General features: G+C 33.4%; 1 protein-coding gene across 6 annotated transcripts in view; it reads right to left on the bottom strand.

The window, feature by feature from the left end:
• Nucleotides 1–591: 591 nt before the first annotated feature.
• The window catches only part of LOC111512447 (leucine-rich repeat flightless-interacting protein 2), a 76,639-nt gene continuing 55,538 nt past the window's right edge, over nucleotides 592–21,692 (bottom strand). For 4 of the 6 annotated variants that reach the window (XM_074183809.1, XM_074183810.1, XM_074183807.1 and 1 more), the window contains 6 exons: nucleotides 18,648–18,887; nucleotides 11,617–11,726; nucleotides 11,245–11,528; nucleotides 11,026–11,187; nucleotides 6,761–6,945; nucleotides 592–1,801 (listed from right to left, as the gene is read on the bottom strand). In XM_074183809.1, coding sequence (XP_074039910.1) covers nucleotides 1,691–1,801; nucleotides 6,761–6,945; nucleotides 11,026–11,187; nucleotides 11,245–11,528; nucleotides 11,617–11,726; nucleotides 18,648–18,887 — 1,092 coding nt within the window. In that variant the 3' untranslated portion in view covers nucleotides 592–1,690. Of the gene's footprint in view, nucleotides 1,802–6,265; nucleotides 6,356–6,559; nucleotides 6,619–6,760; nucleotides 6,946–11,025; nucleotides 11,188–11,244; nucleotides 11,529–11,616; nucleotides 11,727–18,647; nucleotides 18,888–21,692 lie in introns of all 6 variants that reach the window. The other 2 variants (XM_074183806.1, XM_074183808.1) reach the window with 2 other exon arrangements.

Raw genomic sequence — 21,692 nt, 5'->3', positions numbered from 1 at the left:
GATTTGTCGACAATTTCTCGTGTTCAGAGAGACGAAGAGTATTTATCGAAAAAAATGAAAATAACTCATTTTTTCAACAGATCTCGTATGTTACCATTTTTTGTAACAAGTGAGTTAACAGAAGAGTATGAAAAAATTAAAGTAATATTACAACAATCTTACAGACTGGATACTAATCAGTACTTATAAGAATAATTTCAGTAATAATCAGATGGAACTATAGTTCCATATGGGTACTCCTATTCGTCTTGGATGAGCAAAATTCGAGTTTTATGTCAATCCACTAGAAGACATTTTTGCAAGGGTGATGTGCATGCTTACATTGTTGATAATTGAAATAATCACTGTAGCTGAATGACTTGCATTGTGCACGTTATTAATTTTTTCCAGATAGATTATGGAAAAAATTTCTAGTTATTCTCGTAATTTGCGCCCCCTGGCGCTTTTCAAACTAGACCATGGTCTAGGTTAGTTTTATGTGTAACTCTAAACAGGTGATAATAGAATTGAATTCAACTACTTCTGACCCTACATCTGACTAATGTCCATTATGAACTATTATAGATGTCAACTATTAGAAATAAAAGACTATTTATAAATTAGTTCAATATATTTTTTCAAATTACCTTTTACCAAATTAATTATTGCAGTATACACAAAAATCACATATTTCATATGTACATATAAATTTAAGCGTTACTTGCATTTTGCAGTTAGGACAGTTCTTAAAAAAAAAGTGATATAAAATAATAAAACTATGGACCGAAAGTGTATTTGAGGTTTGAATAATACTAAAACTTAGTAAAATTACATGGATTATCAAAATATCACCATTTCTACAAAATTTTGAGCCAATTCAGGAACAATTTTCACACCTCACATATTACATTTTAAAAACTTGAGCCATTTTCTTTTATTTCATCGGTAAAGAAGCTGAATATTGGTACATAAGTGTACAGCAAGTAGTACCCTCATCTCTCAAATTCAATTCAGTTAAGTTTGCAAAGATAACTGGTGTTTGCATCACATTTTGAATTTCTTGCAAAGGATATTTCTTTTTTTTATTAACACCTGTTCAAGATTTCAATTGAGATATTAGTAAAGTTTTTTCAATGATAATAAATATATCTGAGTGGTTAATAGAAGTCAACAGAAATGATATAATTTATCAGAAATATTATTTCATAAAAAATTATCAACAAATAACTTCTTGTTTTACCAACTCATTTCAGAAATTCCTTTAGGTATTATTTGTGTGTATGTATAATAGTTACGCAAAACTTTTATCTAATATTTGAAGGTACTCCTTACCGTTTAAAATTGCTATGGATATTTCAATCCTGAGACATAATAAGTTTACATGTATTTACAAATAATATTTATAAACTAATATCCTAACTAACAAATAAATACAACATATTGACAACAATTCAAAGTTAAATAAATAATTTGAATATTTTTTACAATGAAGGTCTGTTGAAGTGATTTTGTTTTTCAACCTAGTCTGAAGTAATCATGAACTGATGTCCTTCAGAGAAGAAAATTCAAACACTTTATAAAATGAAGTTAAAATATGTTAAAACTGTTTCAAAGTGAATCAAATAAAACGAAGGTAGTTAAAACTTGAAGCACAGTTGGAACTGCTTCCCCCATCGCAGATTTTTATAAGATACTAGTTTTCACTCAATGGTCAGAGTTCTTTCAACAAAGCGGATTTTGCGTTTTTCAACTTGTCTAATCTTTTGAGTAAATGTGTATTTGATGTTTCTAGCTCTTCTGCTCTACTGAGGGCATCCCTAGCCTAAAACAGAAAAAATATTCAAAATAGAAGAATAATAGAATTCACAGATACCAAATTCATCTGATATATTTGAAAATCCTGGATGATTAGTGATACAACCGTTATATTCAATACAAAAAAAATGTACCTAAATTATTCAAAAGGTTCATGTAATCCTAAATTTTGAAGAGAAATACAAAAAATCTGTTTATAAACAAATTGCAAAGTTCATGTATGAACACAAATTTCAATTAAATTCATAAAATGTTCTTATCGGTTATCAATGCATTTCTTTGATGTGAGACATACACAGCTTTAACAAGAATATATTATAATGATATTGTCAACATTGCAGTATGGGGTAGGAAGGTCTAGCTATAAAGTTATTGAGATATTAGTTACTGAAGTTTGGAATGTTACAAATATTTATATCGTTCTGAACTTCTATAATTGAAATTTTAATATCTACATAGCTATTACAATTTTTTTATTGCAAAGAATTTGAATGTTGATATATCCAGAATATCTTTATTAAAGTTTTGAGAGTATGAAGCAAAAACCAGTGTCGGCATAGCAAATGTAGAATCTTAAGAAATGGACTTTAAACGTTCAAGCCAGTCTCGAATATACCTACACAGTAGGTTGAATGGACTGACACCTATCAGAAAACAACTACTCCCCTAATACCACGAAGGGCGTTGGATTATATCCGACAGGCGTCAGTGCAGGAATCTTCACAGAAAATTTCCTGCCTATGCAATTGGCAATACAACTGAGAGTCAACCTTCAATTTTGGTACGGGCACACTTGCAGACTGGTTTCGGGCTCATTAGCCACTCATCAGTACAAGATAGTGGCCATCATCGACCTAAAGTCAATGATATTCCATAATTGTAAATCGGTGGAAGTCATCTTGAATTTAGTCAGGTTGGAGCCTGGCTCCCTTACCCTTTGAACTGGTGTTTGCCAGAAGGACAAACGGGTCATGACTGATGTGGGTGTTAATGGTATGACGGCATGAGTGTCCTCAGACATCAGTACCGCCCTTCACGGTGAACCCCTGCCTGGCCGGGGTGAATTGGATGAAAACGTTGTTCATCTTTCAACGGAAGATATAGGGGCCTCATTCGACAGAGTGTCGGGGCCTTCTATATCGGGAGGGGTCGTCTACAGTATAATTCATAGCTTCCCTGACTAATATTGTAAATCGGAATTCTTTCAGAGTATTTCATTCCTCTTCCTAAGTTGGAGCGAACAACAAAATGTCACTCCATCTAGTGGACGAGGTACTAACCAACTGCATATCAGTAATTTGCCCGATTCCTCTGATTGAGGAAGAAAAACTTTCTTATTAGTCAGTGGGCTATGCCCACATAGGGCTAATGGGGCTAATGAGCCCGAAACCGGTCTGCAAGTGTGTCCGTTCCAAAATTGAAGGTCGACTCTTTTAGTTGTATTGCCAATTGCATAGGCAGGAAATTTTCTGTGAAGATTCCTGCACTGACGCCTGTCGGATATAATCCAACGCCCTTCGTGGTATTATCCAGGGGAGTAGTTTTCTGATAGGCGTCAGTCCATTCAACCTACTGTGTAGATATATTTGAGACTGGCTTGAACGTTTAAAGTTCATTTCTTTAGACCGTTTCTGAATTCACTAAACTTGTTCAATAATTGAAATAACTGGTTGAGGAACTTTTGTTACTAATGAATGAGGTTCAAAACCAGTGTTCCAATGTCAGTACCAGGATTCTAATTAATATCCCTTTTTGAATTATCCAATAAATCAAAAGCCTTTTTATGAAGTTACAACAAATATGTAATGACACAAATGAGTTTGATAAGTTTGGAAAAAATCACAAAAACTTGATGAACACAACATCAAAATGATTAATTATTATTTGTTAAAAATTATTTGAATGAGACAAAAAATAATCACTAAAATCATGAATTAGAGGAAAATATTCTATCCACAAGATTTCCAACAAGTAGAAAAGTCAAATGAAGGCAATAAGACCCTTTTCACTTTTGAAGAGGCACATTTGTCAGGTTTGCTAAAGCAAAATAAAATATATTCACTTCAAGATAATTTTATCCATATGAATTGAAGAGAAAATTTTGTAAAGAATACTGAAATTATCTGATAAAATAAGTTTGTTTCAAATTCATCAAAAACACTTTTCCTGAAGCCCTTATTTGTGAAACATTTCTGATCAAAATCAGTTCAGAGATAAATCACAGTTCTAGTAAGTGACAAAAGTTGCATTATGTGACAAAAGTTGCATACTAGTCTGTTAACAAAAGTCGCATACTAGAACTGTGGTGTCTGGTGTTGAATCATGAATGTGATGTGTCCTAGTATAGGAACCCAGTATAAAACAACCTTCACCGAGCTGATTAGCGGATGAAAAGTATTTTATATCAAATTAAATATGTCAATGAATATTTTGCAAATGGGTTGACTAAAAAATTTCAATCCAGAATATTATTATTTAACAATTCAAAAATTATTTTTTGTTGAACATTCCACTGGTTTGGTTAATAGACAAATTATATACCAATCGAAAGTATAAAGCCTATAGAATATGCAAACGTTAGGCTGACTAACTTTTACCCATCACAACTCTTGGGTAGGAAGGTATAAACAGGTAAATCGATATTAGTAACTTGCACTGGTCTGGTTAATGAAATAAAACCGAGTTGAAATAAAGAATATTTCATTACAAACAAGATGGTATAGGGTTGCATGCAAAAATCAGTCCTGATTTCCGGTTGTCGAGTTTTAAAAAGTGAAATATTGCTGCGACTGAATACATGAGACAGAAGTCCAAGCTTAGCATCCCATGCGATAGAATAGGACACAGCATTGCAGCTGTGTGTAGTTTGTCCATTGAATGAAAGAGAGTACGTATGCTATTTGTCTGTAAAAAGTAAAAGGATAACGATAAACTCGTAAATGCTGTGCATCATTTTGGAGTAGCTTAATATTACAATAGAAAACAGTATCAAAATAAAAGAATGCTTTTTATAAACTTTTTGATTTGAATAGTTGAATGAAAAAATCCTCATTATGTCACAAAAAATAACAGAAATCAGATCATTTTCTTCTTTATATTATCAACATTTTTTCAAGTTAATTAAAAAAAAGTTTATGTGTGTCAAAAATTAACAATATCATAGGTGAATTTTACCAACAATTATTTCATCATGAAAAAGATAGAAGATATATTAGTTAAGATAATTTTGAAGATTCAATTATTATGTACTTACTGTATGCTCAGCACAAAAATTATTAAATTCTTCATTATACTTTTTACTCAAATCAGTCACTTTTTATAACATGTGGTGTAATAACCTACAAATTCAACATCTTATTTGAAGCTTTTTGTTTTACAAAAAGCCAACTTCAATGAATAGTTTTCAAAAGTTTCCTCGTTAAAATCTATTACAGTATCATCCAATTTACACAAAAAACATTCTTTGGCTATTGACAACAATATATATTAGCAAGTATTTTCAATTCTTACTATAGCAACAAGCTACTCCAAAATTATGCACAGCATTTACGAGTCTATCGCTATCCTTTTCATTTTCACAGACAGCATACACTCTCTTTAATTCAATGGACGAACTACACATAGCTGCAATGCTTTGTCCCCTCTGTCGCACATATTCACTTGCAGCAATATTTCATTTTTTAAAACTTGACAACCGGAAATCGCAACTGATTTTTTGCATGCAACTATACCACCGTGTTTGTAATGAAATCATCTTTGTTTGAACTTAATTTTAATTCATTAACCAAACCAGTTCAAGTTACTAGTATCAATTTACCTGTTTATACCTGCATACCCAACAGTTGTGACGGAAAAAAGTTAGTCATCCTAACGTTTGTACATTCCATAGACTTCATACTTTCGATTGGTATGGAATTTACCTATTAACCAAACCAATGAAATGTTTAAAATAATTATTTTTTAATTGGTGAATAATTAAATTTTGGACTGAAATTTTTTAATCAAACCATTCGGAATATATTCATTGACATAATTAATTTGATATAAAATAATATTCATCCATTAAGCAGCTCGGTGAAGGTCGTTTTATACTGGGATCTTATGACTAGCTGGGCTGTAATTTTCAACTAGTTGCTTTGCAGTGAGAGACAGAGGACGAACCTCATTGACTGTCGATGTCGAAGCTTGGTTTTGCAACCAACCGTCTTTGGGAGTCTTGTTTATCTTCTCGAGGATTGAGTTCTGTGTCAATCCCATACATGGTATGTTTGTAGGGGAAGATATCACCGCCCTCAGGTTTTTTTGTTGAAATCATTCTTTACCCGAGAGTTCCTATTTCAGAAATTTGTTTATTTTTTATATACTTTATTTTCAGAAATATTGCCTTAATTTGAATTTTACATTAGTAAGAGCAAGCGTTAATGCAAAGACTAAACCTGTATTTCATTACAAAAGTTGTCTATGCTCCCACCTAGTGACGAAATGTCAACCTTTCATGTGCTTGTCTCAGAGCCACATTAGAGGCTTCCTTCAGTAACAGCTGTTGACTCATGTTCTTCACCTGATACCACATACAAATCAACACAAACGAAAAAATGATTTTCTCCAACAGAAATGTTGAAAGTTGATCACACCATAGAAACTTTACGCAATTGGTTTTGATTTAAAAGTGCCTCAGATAACATTTCCAATATTTCTGCTTGGGGAAATATATAAAGGAATTTTGAAAGACAGGAAAAAGCAAAACCATGATGTTAGTATTTACCAAATATTTCAAATGCTTGCAGATACATCTGTGGATAAATCTGTTAGAGAACCTGAATCCTGCAAATGAAAAAATAAATAAAAAGTGCAAAAATAAGAATTTAGGCACAACAAAAAACTACCAGTCTGCTAAAGCATTGCAACTAACTAATTACTACTCAGGTCACATACTAATACATAAAAATAAACAAACGGTTCAAACCTCTCTTTGCAATTTTCTTTTTTCAGATTTGAGCGCCTCTTCTGACTGTTCTGAAACTTCTGCGGCTGTTTTGTACCTTATCACTTGACTTTCGAGACGTGCTACTGTTGCTTGCAATGTTGCTACATCTTGTTCCGCTTTCTGAGCTCTGAATTTGTAGTCCGCTAACTGTTTACTTGCTTCTCCTGGAGAAAATTATACATATCAGTTCAACCAAATAACTCACTCATGCCTTTATCGTGTAAAATTTTCCAAACGATAATATTCATTTGAATTATTTTTTTGCTTTAAGTTTTCCATCCTTTATACTACAATAGAGAAGTATTTCTATAAGAATAACTTCATACATGAGAGTCTTGGCCGAGAGCTTGCGCATTGACAGAGTGATGAAATTGATTATGTGATATGATATGCTCTATCTTGTTTATTGCTATTACTATTGAGTAATCTTGTTGTTTGATAATCTCTATGTTATAAGCGCACCAAAATTGATGAAGTACATTTCAATATCAACAAATTTATCAAAAAACTCTCTGACAAAAAATCATTGTAACTTTAACCCTCATATTAGACAGATGTTTTTTTTTTTTTCGTTTATTTTCCTCTTTGACAATTTACATTGTATAGGAATAGACAGTCTTAGTATAGATCACAAACAAACATAGATCTCAAAAGAAGTAAACTAACAGTAACAACACAACTTAAAGTTAATAACAATAACAGCACACAACAATGTGGCCTTGTCTGAACCCTATTCATGCAAGTAACATACCGTATATCTTATTCTATTATTGGTTTATGAAAAACTCATCCAATGAATAGTATGCTTTCCCTAATAATAGTTATAATAATGAGTTATAATAACATGAGTTATAATTGATACCAGTAGGAAGTGAGTTGAATATTTTAGGCTCCAGAATATATGGCGAACACTTAGTAACCTCAAGTCTGGCAAATGGCACATGTAGTTCATTTTTTTGTCTTGTGTTCACTTTGTGATGAGAAAAGTTGGTTGTGAATTTGTTCCGATGTTTATAGACATATAGAGACATTTCAAAAATATATAAGGAGTACACTGTCAGAATCTGATAATCCTTGAACAATGATCTGTACGAGAATGTTGAAGGTTTGCTAGCCATGCGACGTAGTATTCGTTTTTGTGAAATAAAGATTTTTGGAGAAACAGGGTCAAGTTACCAAAAAGAAATACCATATGTTAGTCAAGATTCCATTTGGGAATGATAGTACATGATAAAATTGTATAGAGCTGGTCTGGCGTGAAACTATAAACCACCCAGTTGGTCAGCAGCAAGGGTAGTATATTGGTACGACCAATCAGCCTTACATCCTTCCTGTTGAAAGGACTTGGGAGGATACTAAATGGACACATCAGGAAGGTGGCTTTATATGCATGCCTCCCCCCCACCCCGAATAACCCTCAGTATGCATATCAAACCGGCAAATCGACAGATTTAGCATTAAACACGACATGTCAGACCAATGATCACTTATGGAGCAATTGCCTGGTGGCCAAAGGCTTTGCAGAAAATGCCTCAGGCGAAGATCTCTGACTTACAGAGACAGGCTTGTCTGGCCATCAGTACCGTCAGCGGCCATAGAGATCCTTCTAGATCTACCTCCTCTCCACATTTTTCTGAAGAGAGAGGTTAGATGGATTGCATATAGACTTGTGCATATTGCCAATTGCACAAATCAATTGAAGCAGAGGGCAACAGACTGATCCCGAGTAAAGAGGACTGGATCCTCCGGGAGAAGGAAATATTAAGAGCAAATAGTTGTTGGTTCACAGATGGATCAAAAACACCTTCAGGTCCTGGTGCAGGAGTTTTCAGTCGCAGACCCAGGTAAGAGATATCAATCTGCCCAGGAACCTATGAGAAATTTACGCTATTGAATTGTGTGCGGAGAGATTGGAAGAATCCAACCTCATACACACTGGCATTGAAAATATTCTCGGACAGTCAAGAGACTTCGGAAGCTCCTTGACTCCTACGGAGCAATGACTAAATTGGTAGCAAATTGACAAAAACGACTCTCTTCAATAGAAATATTTAACAAATTGTATCTGTTCTGGATTCCTGGCCATACTGGCCTGGAAGGCAATGAGGTTGCTGACTCCCTTGCAAAAGAGGGTGCTGCAAGTGGCTTCATCGGACCAGAACCTATCACTGGCATCGCTTTAGGCTTTGCCAAACAAATATTGAACACCTGGATGGGAGGAAGATTTATGGACTTCTGGCAAAATCTTTCAGGAACAGCTCATTCCAAGGCGTTCATTCTCCCTTCGAAGCTTGAAACCAAAGATTTGTTGGAGTTGGAAGTAGGGATGATCTACGAAGTCCAACAGGCCTTCTCACAGGTCACTGTCGTCTGAATCATCATATGCAGAGACTCGGACTATCGGAAGTCAGCGTGTGTCGCCTCTGTTTGGCAAAACAGCAGAGCACATACTTTGTGCCTGATCCACTGGGGACCGAATCCGAGCCATACTCTTACCATCTGACCTGAAACATCACTCACCATACAAACTAATCGGGTTCGTTAAGAATCTGGGTTTATTTGGTCAAGTGTGAATAGGTGTGAGCCATAATAAACCCTTGCAGGTTGCGGTGGAGGGTAGAATCGACCCACTCACTTTTGACGTAACCTAACCTAACCTAATTTTTTACAAATAACAAAAATTCTATAACCCCTGGATTTCAATTTTATGATTATTCATCAGTTTCATGAATTGGATGACACAGTTGAAATATTAAAAAAACATGGAAACAAACTACACAGAGTTCATTAATTTGCTTGTCGCTAGTTTAAGCTACCCAGACCTAGTACGAATAGCAATAAACACAATATACAAGGAATTTATGATCTTATAGTCATAATTTGACATAAGCCCAACTATTCTTTTTGCGACTTACAAAAAAGGCATGAATGAGATGTATGGCAAGCTCTTCCTCATGAGATTACTCATCCAATTTTCTTTAAACTATCACTTTTTACTCTAACATTTTTAGAAAAAAAATCTAGTAAAAGGATGGAAGTGCATCTAAAGAGAAATAATTCATAACTACATCTTTTATACAACAAAATTCTCTTCTATACCAAAGTATTATTTGTTAAAACAGTCTGTGTAATTGATGATTTATTTATTTTGTGGAAATTCATGATCACTTTAATGAAATGAATTGAAAACACTTCTTGTCTAATTACCACTAGTTATTTTATTTTTATGACCGGTTCCAGGTTTTATCCCATTATCAAGTATAAAACTAATTAATACATTTGAAATCTGAAAACGAGGTTATATAGGTTATATTTTCAGAAAATATTCAAAATTACTTCTCTAATTACAAAATAACAGCTTTCATAAGTAACAATAATTTAGGCAGAATTCTGTTCAATGTAAAACCCAAACGAGATGAAATTATAAAAATCAAGTATATATAGAATAGAGTGTGGTGAATGATCTGCAGTATATACAGGCCAAACCAGTAGAAATTCTGACATAAGGCTCCGTGAACACGTCTGGATAAAAAATCTTCAATGTACGAACATCTACAAGAATCTACGAAATATATACCCCAAAACGAGCAACTCGATTTATGTAAGTCTCCACTCTTGCATTTTCAAGTTTGACAACCCCGGTAGTTTCTATAATCTCCAGCGTTGAATATTATAGTTGGCACCTTTGTTCATTCAACTACCTTCCCTTCCAGCTTACATTATGAACTCTCTATAGAACCTTGTTTTCAAATTTCAAATGTATTAGTTTTGTTACTTGATATTGGAATTAAACCCGAAACCGGTTGTAACAATAAAATAACTGGTGGAAATTAGACAAAAAATGTTTTCATTCATTTCATGAAAATGTTAGAACAGTGCTAGAGATAATCAAGATGCTATCTATGATGAAATTTATCTGTTTTATCTTCTCTGGAGTAAAATTTGTGATCAATAACTGCTTTATGAATATAAGGTTACATTAGAAATCACTTTCCACTTTTCAAAATTAATGCAAAACTTATCATTCACAAGAGAGCTACACATTTTAATTGCCTTGATGAAATGAAAGTTGACATTGAAAAATATTTAATGCAAAATTGATTTTGATTACAAGGATGTTTCAAAGAAAACACTGATTTCTGTTAATATTGAGAAACTCCAGAATTATCGATATATGTAACTCTTTAATATTTCAACAATAAACAAAAATGGCAGTTTATAGTGGACATAGCAATAAATCTTACTTTGTAGGTCATCGTAATCGTAGTCAGATGATGGTCCATTCAGAAGACCTGTAGAGCTTGGTTTTCTCCTTCGACTTTTTTCCTCTTCTAATTCTAGTTTTAAATGGCTAATTTGGTCCTGTAACTCTGTTTTCTCTTTTGCAAATTTGGCCAACCGAACATCTAAAATATTTTTCAGTAACTACCATTATATCATTCAAAATAATAAAATTTGTTCACCTAAACTTCCGTCTCCTGCACTTTCCAACAACTGGGCATTCTCTGCACTGACAAGAGCTTTTTTCGGAGGATGTATGGTACCATCCTCATCAGGTGGTACTTCTTCACCTACTATTACTAAACCTTTTTCAGAGATGAGTCGATCCCTTTCTTCCAGTTCATATTTCGTCACAGCCAGATCATCTTTCAATTTGACACATAGCCTCTTCAACTGATCATGTTCCCTGCATTTATCTCTGTGTTCCCTCTTCAATTGTGAGTACTCCTCTTCCAACTCTTCTAACCTGATAACAAAAAATCAATTCATATTTATTCTTGTTTTTGTTATGACCTCAGTACACCAGTAACTAAAAATAAATCATTTTTACACACCTATCTTTCAATAATTCCAATTGGTAAGTCTGTGCTGTTTTATCATTGTCCATCTGAGCATTGGCAATCATGGCTTTTCGAAACTTATCTTCAACTTCCTTGAGTTCATGCTGTAATTTCAGATGGTTATTATTATTTCATGTATCCGATATATTATGATTGATGTGATTGAAATACATAATAAACTAAACTCAACCTGTTTCAATAACTGACCGATTTGATAGGAAGTAGCTTGAATAGTACATCTGGAACATTATCAAAAATGCTGTTGTGTAATTTAAATGAGAATAATGTCAAGTTCAAGTTGCATTCTTTATCAGTGCTCAATATTGCCGAACACATCAAAAATATCTTGATCTTCACCAACTACAGAAACGTTTTGTTAATATCATCGCATTAAAGAAGCACTTGAAATATTTACTCTGCTTGGGAATGTTGTGATCATTTTACTGTTCTTATAAATGAAAATATTAATTATTTACTGAAAATCAATCTGAATGGTCTCATTCAGGCTAATTTAGATTTTTATTGAAAGTTATATATTATAATAGTAAATCATCTCTCTCCCAAGTATCCAACAAAATTTTCCGGTTTTTATGTCAATTTACAACTGAGCAAGAGCAATTGAAAATGAGATCGCCCGCGATTCATTTTGACGTCACACCAAGCAACGAGATTCGAGTGGTGGCAACCGGGCCTGTAGTTGGAGATTATGAATCGCTGCCATCATCGCGTCGCCAGCACTCCCTTGTCGCCGAGAGTCGATTGATGTGACGTCAAGCTTAACCACATTCAACTATTAATTTGAGGGGGAAGATAAAGAGTGAAAATTCAGATTTTTTGCAGATGTACTATTTGAAACATAAACTTTCAAATAATAAAATTAAAAAAAATTGTTAAATGAGCCCATTAGTCCACTGTAGAGCAGGAGAAAAAAATCTGCCTTATACATTCTCAGACTGAGAGGAACAAAAAATCCGTCATGTATTAAATTTAAAATAATGTCCAATCAGTAGTACTTAAGGGGTATCTTATTAATTTATTGTTTGCCTTGGAATAGATTGCTTTATTTGTGTGAAATCAAGGACAGGTAGCCACATTTTATTTTTATTCATTTCCTCTAACTTTCTATCATCTTTGTGTTTATGGATTCCTTCCTATATACTCTTACTATAAAATCTGGCTACCTGTCCCTAATTGTAAACACATAATGTCATTCAATCCAGACACCATCGAAGGAATAAAACTGGAGACAAATTTTAATAATGCAATATCTGCTGTGGGAACAATAGGAGCACTTCGTCCATTGTCTCATCGCCTTTGATAATCTCTACCGCAATCGTAGACGAAACGTCAGCAATATAAACTTACAGACCACGGCCAACAAACCCGTAAAATAGCCTCGAAAAAATCTCTTTGTCAAGCCTTTGTTATAATCATGAGAAAACCAAAGAGCAAGTTGTTGTAGGCCTCTATATCAAAACCAATACTTTTGGTTTACTTGTCATAAAAACTAGGTCAACGATGATGATCCTGTTCAGACAAGATAAAATCAATGATCTGTTCACTGTTTAAGCTTCTGTTGATCTTAGAAATGCAGTATGCACAATAAAAGAAACGGTGGCATGTATGGTTTTGGAGGGCAGAGTAGTGTGAGTAAGCAGTTGACCAAATTTTGCGAAAACTGCTTAGTTACGGCAACGAGGGAGTTACTTTGGAATGGTTTGAGTCCTATCTAACTAGGCGCAGTCAAGCCGTAAAAAGCGATACTATTTCAAAATATATTAATATTGACTATGGAATGCCACAAGGATCGGTTTTAGGACCCACTCTTTTTCTTGTATATATAAATAATTTACAGAGTGCAGACACTTCTTGAAACATTACTTTATTTGCAGACGACACTACCATTTTATGGCATGGTAAAACTGTTGACGATTTGAATAATAAGATATTCAGAAGCATAAATGTAATCAAATCTTCATGCAACTCGAATCTCCTTTCATTTAATATAATAAAAACATATATAGTAACTTTCAAATGTACTCTAGAAAATATGCCTCTAGAATATGAGGTGATTGAAAATAAAGATTGCACAAAATTTTTGGGCCTTTTTATTGACAGCAAATTGAAGTTTGAAACACACGTAAACCAACTGAAGAATAAAATTTTCCCAGGGAAATGCAATGAGAATGATTTCAAGAGAGCTTGGTAGTGTCTCAGCTTTGAACGCATATTATGCATTTATTGAATCTCAACTGAGATATGACAAACCTTTCTGGGGGGTATGTAACTCCAGTCTGCTAGATTCAGTACTTAAACTGCAAAAGAGAGTCATTAGATATGTGTTCAAACTAGGACCACCCAATTCTTGTAGGCACTTATTTGCAGAGAAAAAGATATTGACAGTTGTGGCTCTCTTCGTTATGGAAACGGTGTGCCTCATACACAAACAGTTCAAAAGTTGAAAATATTTCTTCATGTCATAATACTCGCCAAAAATCTAAAAATAACTTAAAATTACCCTTTTCTTCCTCATCCTTGGTAAATGACTCAATTTTCTATAACGGCGTTAAAATGTGTAATCACTTTCTGTCTCATTCCAGAGAGAGCCACGATAGTAGGTATTGAAGGCTTAAGAAAATACACAAAAAAACTTTTCATGAGTAGACCCTATTATAGTTTGTAAGAATTTTACAATGACAACTTCAATGGAAAATGTGAACTGTCTATTCTTTTGTGATTTTCTTGCTGTTATTGTACAGGATGCTTACTTAGAGCGATAACTTATAAGTTGAATAATTGACAAAATGGTCTAATAACATTTTTATCGATATTTTGTTCATTTTTATACATTTACTATATATGTGCATTTAACTTGCGTTTCTAACAACTTAACCATGCCACACAGTCCCCCAAGTATGGCTCTGAGGAATGATTGATTCTCTACTGTCCCCTACGACTCTGAAGAATTATTCTCCACAGCCCCCTACGACTCTGAAGAATTATTCTCTACAACCCCCTACGACTGTGAGGAATATATCTTATAGACCAGAGCTTCGGAAAGGAGACACCGAAATATGTTCTGTGGGGTCCAATAAAATCATTGGATTGTATTTATGTATATATACGAAATGTTCAAATATCAATTTCTATAGGTGCACACTCATTTTATTTTTATTTTATATGTCTGTGTGTACTTCTGCCTATATTTTATTTTTGTACTATGTATCTTTTACTTTGTTAATGTGAAGTGCAAGTCCAAAAGGAAGTCAGTTTTGAAAAGAACAGTAAATTTCGTCATAAAAATTGATGATAACATAGGATATTTACTTGACGATAACTGACTGCGGCATAGACCTGGAATTGAGAATAATATAGAAAATATACCAGATAAAAGTGATAGTTTCAGTTAATCGAAAGGACAAGTAATCAATAAGAGACTCTCCATTATTGAATACAATTGATGTCAATAAAAGTGAATTGCTTGATAACTGCCAAAAACTCAAGAATTACTAACTAAATTCCGTGAATGTGTTGCATTAAATATACACGAGTTAGATTGCACAATACTAAAGATACTAACACACCTCTCAAAATGAAACCTTATCATGCTAACTTTACTAATCGGACAACTTTGTGCGGTATTGTTCACGATACAAACTCTCTCAATGTTTCACCGAAAACGTCGGGCGCTACTTTAAAAAATTGAACTGTATTGGAAAATGTTCCAATCCCACATATTGAAGATTGTTTTGAATTACTTACTGGAAGTAAATTGTTTTGAACATTAGATCTCATATCGAGCTATTTACAAACACCTCTTGTTGAAGAATCCAAATATAAAACTGCATTCATTCATTCAGGTGGTTTTAAAGAATTTAAAAGAATGTCAATGCACCTTTTGAATTTTCAAAACTCATGACTTTGGCATTAGTTCCCCTGAGAAACACAATCGCAGTATCATATTTGGACAATATTTTGATCAGAGCGAGCAGTGAGTTGGTTGGATATTCTTGAAAAACTTCGTGAATTGTTTTCTGCAACATCTAAGGCAGAACTAACTTTGAAATTGTCTAAAAGTGAATACGAAAAGAAGTTTTTAAAATTTTTGGGTTTTTCTTTTAATTTTTGGGATTTCAATCAATAGAAGGAAATTCATCATTCACAAACTGCTTTTGATAGAATGAAAAATTTATTGTAGGAAGCCCGTATTCAATTATACAATCTAAAAGCTGAAACCAAGTTGCACAAGTTTTACTGTTGCAAGCATGACTGTAAAGAATCTGAAGCCGCCCGTGACCGATACGTCAGCCGACTAATCGAACAAACACATGACCTCACCTCGAAAGAATGCAGTCAAGAACCGTCGATAAAATTCTAGTCCAGTACCGAACCGTCTACAGAATTCTCGAAAGGACCTTTACCTATATAAGCCCGTCTTCCCGACCCAAGAGGACAGTTTTGAAAGTGAATCGAGCGGTTAAAGAAGAAATTCAAATAGTGGAAATAAATCAAGCGTTAGTTAAATAAAATTTGTTTAAGACAGTTAATTCATTAATTAGTGACAAAAATCTCCAGATGATAAAATGCACCTTGCATTATTGCATACCTACGAAAACCTGCGATGCAGAAGGAAATGCTATTACTGGCTATTGTATGGTATGTGAAACAACTATGACTATAGCTAGGCGATATTCAACGTTATCTGAGTATTCATTCGAAATTGAACATAGAAGTAGAAACAAAATTTCTCATGTAGATAGTTTGAGTCGTGCTAAAAAAGAAAATGCATCATATGATGGAATGATTGAGGAAGTTAATGCAAAGAGAATCAATATGTTCATAATATTTCCAGGAAAAGAAAGAATTTTGATGATCCAGAAAAGCAACAAAAAGTAAATAATACGAGTAAGGATACAATATAGTCATAGAAAGACTATAAGAAAGTTATAGTAAACAATGAAATGAAACATTTGTATGTTATCTCCAATCCAATGAGGAAGGCAAGCAACAGTTGCAAAATATCACAATTGAATGAGAACTGGTCAGCGGATCTACTGTATCAGCCACATTACAAAAATTTTGGTTCATAGGGATGACGAGATATGTGAAGAAACACATACACTGACCGAAAATTCCAGGCAGACCAATGATAAAGTTGCATATAGATCACCTTGGTCCTTTTCCTGAGGGTACTACAGAGGAGATTTCAAGTGAAACTTTATAAACAGAGAAGTAAATAGGCAGCGAAAATAATCAAACGATCGAGGGGCATCCAAAGTCATTATTATTAACAGGGGACATGCTTTCATGAGCAGCGAGTTCGCTGAGTTTTTTAAACAGTATTATAACTAATACAAGCTCATTGCTGCACAGTATCTTCAAGCAAATGGTATGGCCGGGAGTAAACTAAATGAAATCAATTGTAATCAAGCAATTTTGAGGACATGAAATGGGACCAAATATTGAATGCAGTGGAAAAGAAAAATAATGCTACGTTTAAACTGGTAGAGAAAGAAAGTACACCGAATTATTTCGAAAAAAAAATCAAAAGTCCACAAAAATATAAGGTGTATTTTGATAAGAAGCGGTTCAAGGGAGTTACATTTAATTTGCGGTAATTGTAATATTACAAGGTATTCAAGTACCACTTTATCGTGAGATTTTCACTGGAAAGTGTACAAAACCGCAACACGTCTTTCGCTACCCAATAGCTTCCTCAAGCAATTTGATACTCACTAAATTCTACTTAATTTGTGCTTCATGTAAAAATTTGAGTCATGTGATCTTCTATTCTACTGTCAGAAAGTAATTTTCAGAAATAAATGAGTTTTATCAAAAAAATGGGAACGGTTACAAAGTAGATATTATCGACATTAAAAAAAAACTGCAAAAACAGGCCATTTACCACTCCATACTTTGGTGAATTAAAAAAAAAACCCAATAACATTGCTCGTTTTTTGAAAAGGAAAGACTTGGGCTAACAAATAATAATTTGTCAAAAAAATAAAGACAAAACTTCAGTGTCGGACAGATCAGGAGTATATAGGTTGACATGTGAGTGTTGCCCAAAACTTTATATTGGCCAAACAGGGAGAACCTTTTTCCAGAGAATAAAGGAACAGAGGAGTAGTTTTTTGAATGTGAACACCAACACCACATTTGCAAACCATCTTTTGACAGAGTTCAACTACGGCTATGAAGTATTAGATTTGGAAGATGGCGATTTGAAACTGAATCTTTTGGAATGCTTAGAAATTGATAGATTTATTAATTCTGAAAATTTGTTGAATGACCTAAGAGAATGGAATTCTTCCTCTTTTCTGAATCTGTTTTCTAATGTGAAAATTAGTAATTGGTTTATCATGTGACCATTTAATGAGTTGGTAAAAAAATTGTTTTGTGATGTTTAAACTTTTAATCAGTTTTTATTTATACTCAGGTCATTGAGTAGGTATTATATAGATAGGTATTGTATAGTATTGTTGATGAGTTGGTTAAAGTTCCTTTTTTGATGTTTAAAATTCTTCAATCAGTTTTTACCTATACTTAGGTAAAATTAATAGCCATACAAGTTGGGAAAACTCAATAAACAAGACAGTTCGAGTTTTATTACACATGTAACATCAATGAAAATATATCGTAATCGTGAAGAAGATAATTAATTATAAGATGAAGAAATATAATTTTCAAAAATATAATGAATTCATGCAGAACTGGGTTGAACATAAAGTTTTCCCTTTCTATTCCTTCATAAAGTTCTCTTTAATAATTTTTATTTTTTTCAGATTGTGAAAGGTGAGATTTCCAGAAAAATCATTAAATTACTGATGAAATTCGAGAGAAGGTTGTTTTTTTTTGTTGAAATATATTTCTGATATACGACAAAAGGAAATTGTTATTGAGTTTAACTTGGCCTTATGCACAAGGTCATACGATTCAAGGTCATGCTGCAAATTATGCTTTGAGACGGTTGGTGGGGGGAGATATATGTAAACACCCTGTAAGTGAAGTGAATTACAACTCACCCTCAACTCTCTCAGGCTCCCCCCGTCTTCCAAGGAATCCTCGGAGCTCCTTCGACTTGACAGATACCTGCTGCCTGCAGAGCTCCTTGGTGTTCTCACGACAGCAACCGGTTCAACCAGCATGTCGAATTGTCTGTCAGCGTTCTCTTCCTGTTCTTTTTGTTGCCGTTCTAATTCTCGCATTCGTATCTCCCTTGCCTCCGCTCTAGCTTGGCGTTTAGCCCACAACCGGGCTTCAGCCTAAAAAAAAATCATAAAAATATGGTGAATCCTTACCATGAAATTAAAAAAAAAGAGTGCATGTGGTAGATATATCTTGAAATATAATCCTTTACAATTAAATGGTTTAATGATCCAATAATTTTTTCAAGAAGGGTTAGTTGGTCCTGTTACCCAACGACTCTTCTTGAATACTTCTTTACACTGCGATCTTTTGAATTACTACAATTTCCTACTTATTGAAAGACATTTTTATTGAGATTTTTTCTTTGTTCATAAACATTTGCTATATGAGAAAAGTTCCAACACCAATGAAGAACCTTCATAAGTGTATTGAAGAGTAAACACCAAAAAGTTACAGCGTGAATGAATGAATGGGTATTAAAATAGATAATATAATATTATGCATACATTGTTTAAAGTGTACCATAACAAAAAAGAAACTTTAAATACACATTGTATTTCTGAAGAATGGGTACAATTATTGGGCTATCCAATGAAATATAAAGTATAACAAATTAATTTTGTACTGAGCTGAAAACACTATTAATTTGCATTTTCAAAACCTTACTGTAACTTTGATCGATTTTCGGCAAGCCTATTTATAAATATGGCAAGTTACTGACTAGATTTTTTCAGCAAGAAACTTTATATTAAATAGTAATTTATTTTATTGAATATATGAAGTGTCCATTGACTTTGTCATTTTTTAAAATTGTGGTTATGAACCTTTAATGACATTTTTCACTGGAAAACTTTTTTGTTTACTCACTATGATAAAATATTCACAATCAAGAAAAAACCGCACTACTGTTTCGTAAAAATAGATACAAATCTATCCTCATGTAATTATATTGGAATTATAAATCTCAAAATGGGAGTGGAAACGTTTGCATAGTAACCCTTTGTTTGTAGAAACACAATAACTTCCCAATCCTATATTCGTCAAAATGTCCATGAGATTTTCAAATAGTTTGTTCACAAAGTGGAACACATAACTTATTTTAACCAAACTGCAGAGATTAAAACCCATGAAAAGTAGAAAATAATATCAATATGAATTTTTCAGTTACAATTATTCTTTACAGATGGTTCATGAAATTGAAAAGCTGTAAGAGGTATCAGGTAGAAAATTTTTAGAAACAACGGAAAGTAAATACTCGTAATTCCGCAACCCTACAAAAAATCGCAAAATTTACAGAAATATATTTCTCAGAAAATTGCTCTCCAAAGATGGTATCGATATTATCACACAAATAAACTCTGAATTCTACCATAAAATTTGTAAAACAATTTGTGAACACATTCAAAATCTTTATTAGTAACCCCGCGACACTGAGCATTAGCGTGACCGGATCTCATAGATCCGGTCACGGTCAAAATTTTGTTTTTCTGGACCCCACAAAACGATTACTCTTTCCAGATATTGAGATAGCCGAAATTTGAGCTCGATTAAACGACGTTAACCCGTGCCGTTCGTCGCACAAAGTTTGAAAAAATCCAAATTTTTTGCCAAAAAGCTGACATATGGAGCCATAAATCCCGAACTGTAAATAATGAAAACACGCTTAATATCTCAAAAGAAAGCTAATGTTGTTCTTCAAAATTTATATTCCATACATAATTGTTGTTATTTCAAGTCAAACTGAGTTACAACCTTTAACCCCAAAACATGACCGGGTACCACTAGGAGCATACTTCGTATATTGTGTTATTAAGTGGTAAATTTTGCTTTTTTTGGTACATTTTTGAGTATAAAGTAGAAATATAATAATAAAACGAGTAATGCTGATAAGTCTAATGACATTTATTATTTTAAAATATAAAAATCAGGTATATAATAGATACAAAACAGACAGAAAAGATACAGACGTAGTACTTACACTAGTTGATAATTTTACATTCTAGAGCTTTTGTTAAAAAAACAATTTGGCACGTCAGGATATAATGCTCGGCATTTGCTTACAACTTGCAGGACATATTGATTTTGCTCTTCATCTTTTGTAAGAAGGTTGTTATAGTCGGTTATTAGTTTAACACCACGTTCAGATATATCATTGACTACTTTTAATATTTTGATAATTTTCAATCCTTCTTGGAAGTCATTATTTGTATTAGAAAATCTGTTTTAAATATTAAACCGATCAAATAATGTAAACGTTTCTTTGGTAAGTAAATTTACCAATTCTCCATCAACTACCTCTTTTAATTTTTCTTTCCTAACTTTTGGATTTACAACCCTAGCGTGCTATAATGGTTCATCTGTGCTACTGGGCAAATTATTATCCATCAACAACTCGTTATCGTCTGTAATGATGGGATCAACTCTGCATTCATATACCACAAATGGTTCGAAAATTTGGTCAGGTATATTTCTGTAATGTCATTGTTACATTCTTTACCTCATCCAGACATTTTTAAGAGATTCCTCACTGCGTGGCCCAAGATAGCCAAAGCAAAATGCGACACAGATATTAGTGACAATCTTATACAAAAGCAGCTAACTCCAGAAGTAATTGTCAATGTTACTGCTGAATTCGAGGCCAAATTAACTGAGAGCCATCCCAGAGATGACTACAAGGAGCTATTGCAGTTGGTTCTCATATTTGTTGGATCACTAGACGGCAATGTTGTGGGTTTTAGAACTACAGGAGCCATTCATCACGCTAGGTGGATGGCAAAGGCTATTTACTGCTTAACAATGTTCATTTTTCGTCATCAATTTAAGATGTACATCATTTGACCGATTTAATATAAAAACAGATTTCCTAAGACAACACCCAACACCTGGCTTCAAAATAATGACTTCCAAAATGGATTGAAAAT

This window comes from Leptinotarsa decemlineata, unplaced genomic scaffold, assembly GCF_025532065.1.
Source record: "Leptinotarsa decemlineata unplaced genomic scaffold, Ldec_3_MD MMD2_tig00026345_RagTag_RagTag, whole genome shotgun sequence".
In the NCBI taxonomy this organism is placed as follows: domain Eukaryota; kingdom Metazoa; phylum Arthropoda; class Insecta; order Coleoptera; family Chrysomelidae; genus Leptinotarsa; species Leptinotarsa decemlineata.
Note: the sequence above shows the minus strand (reverse complement) of the source record. Positions and strands in the feature narration are given on the sequence as shown.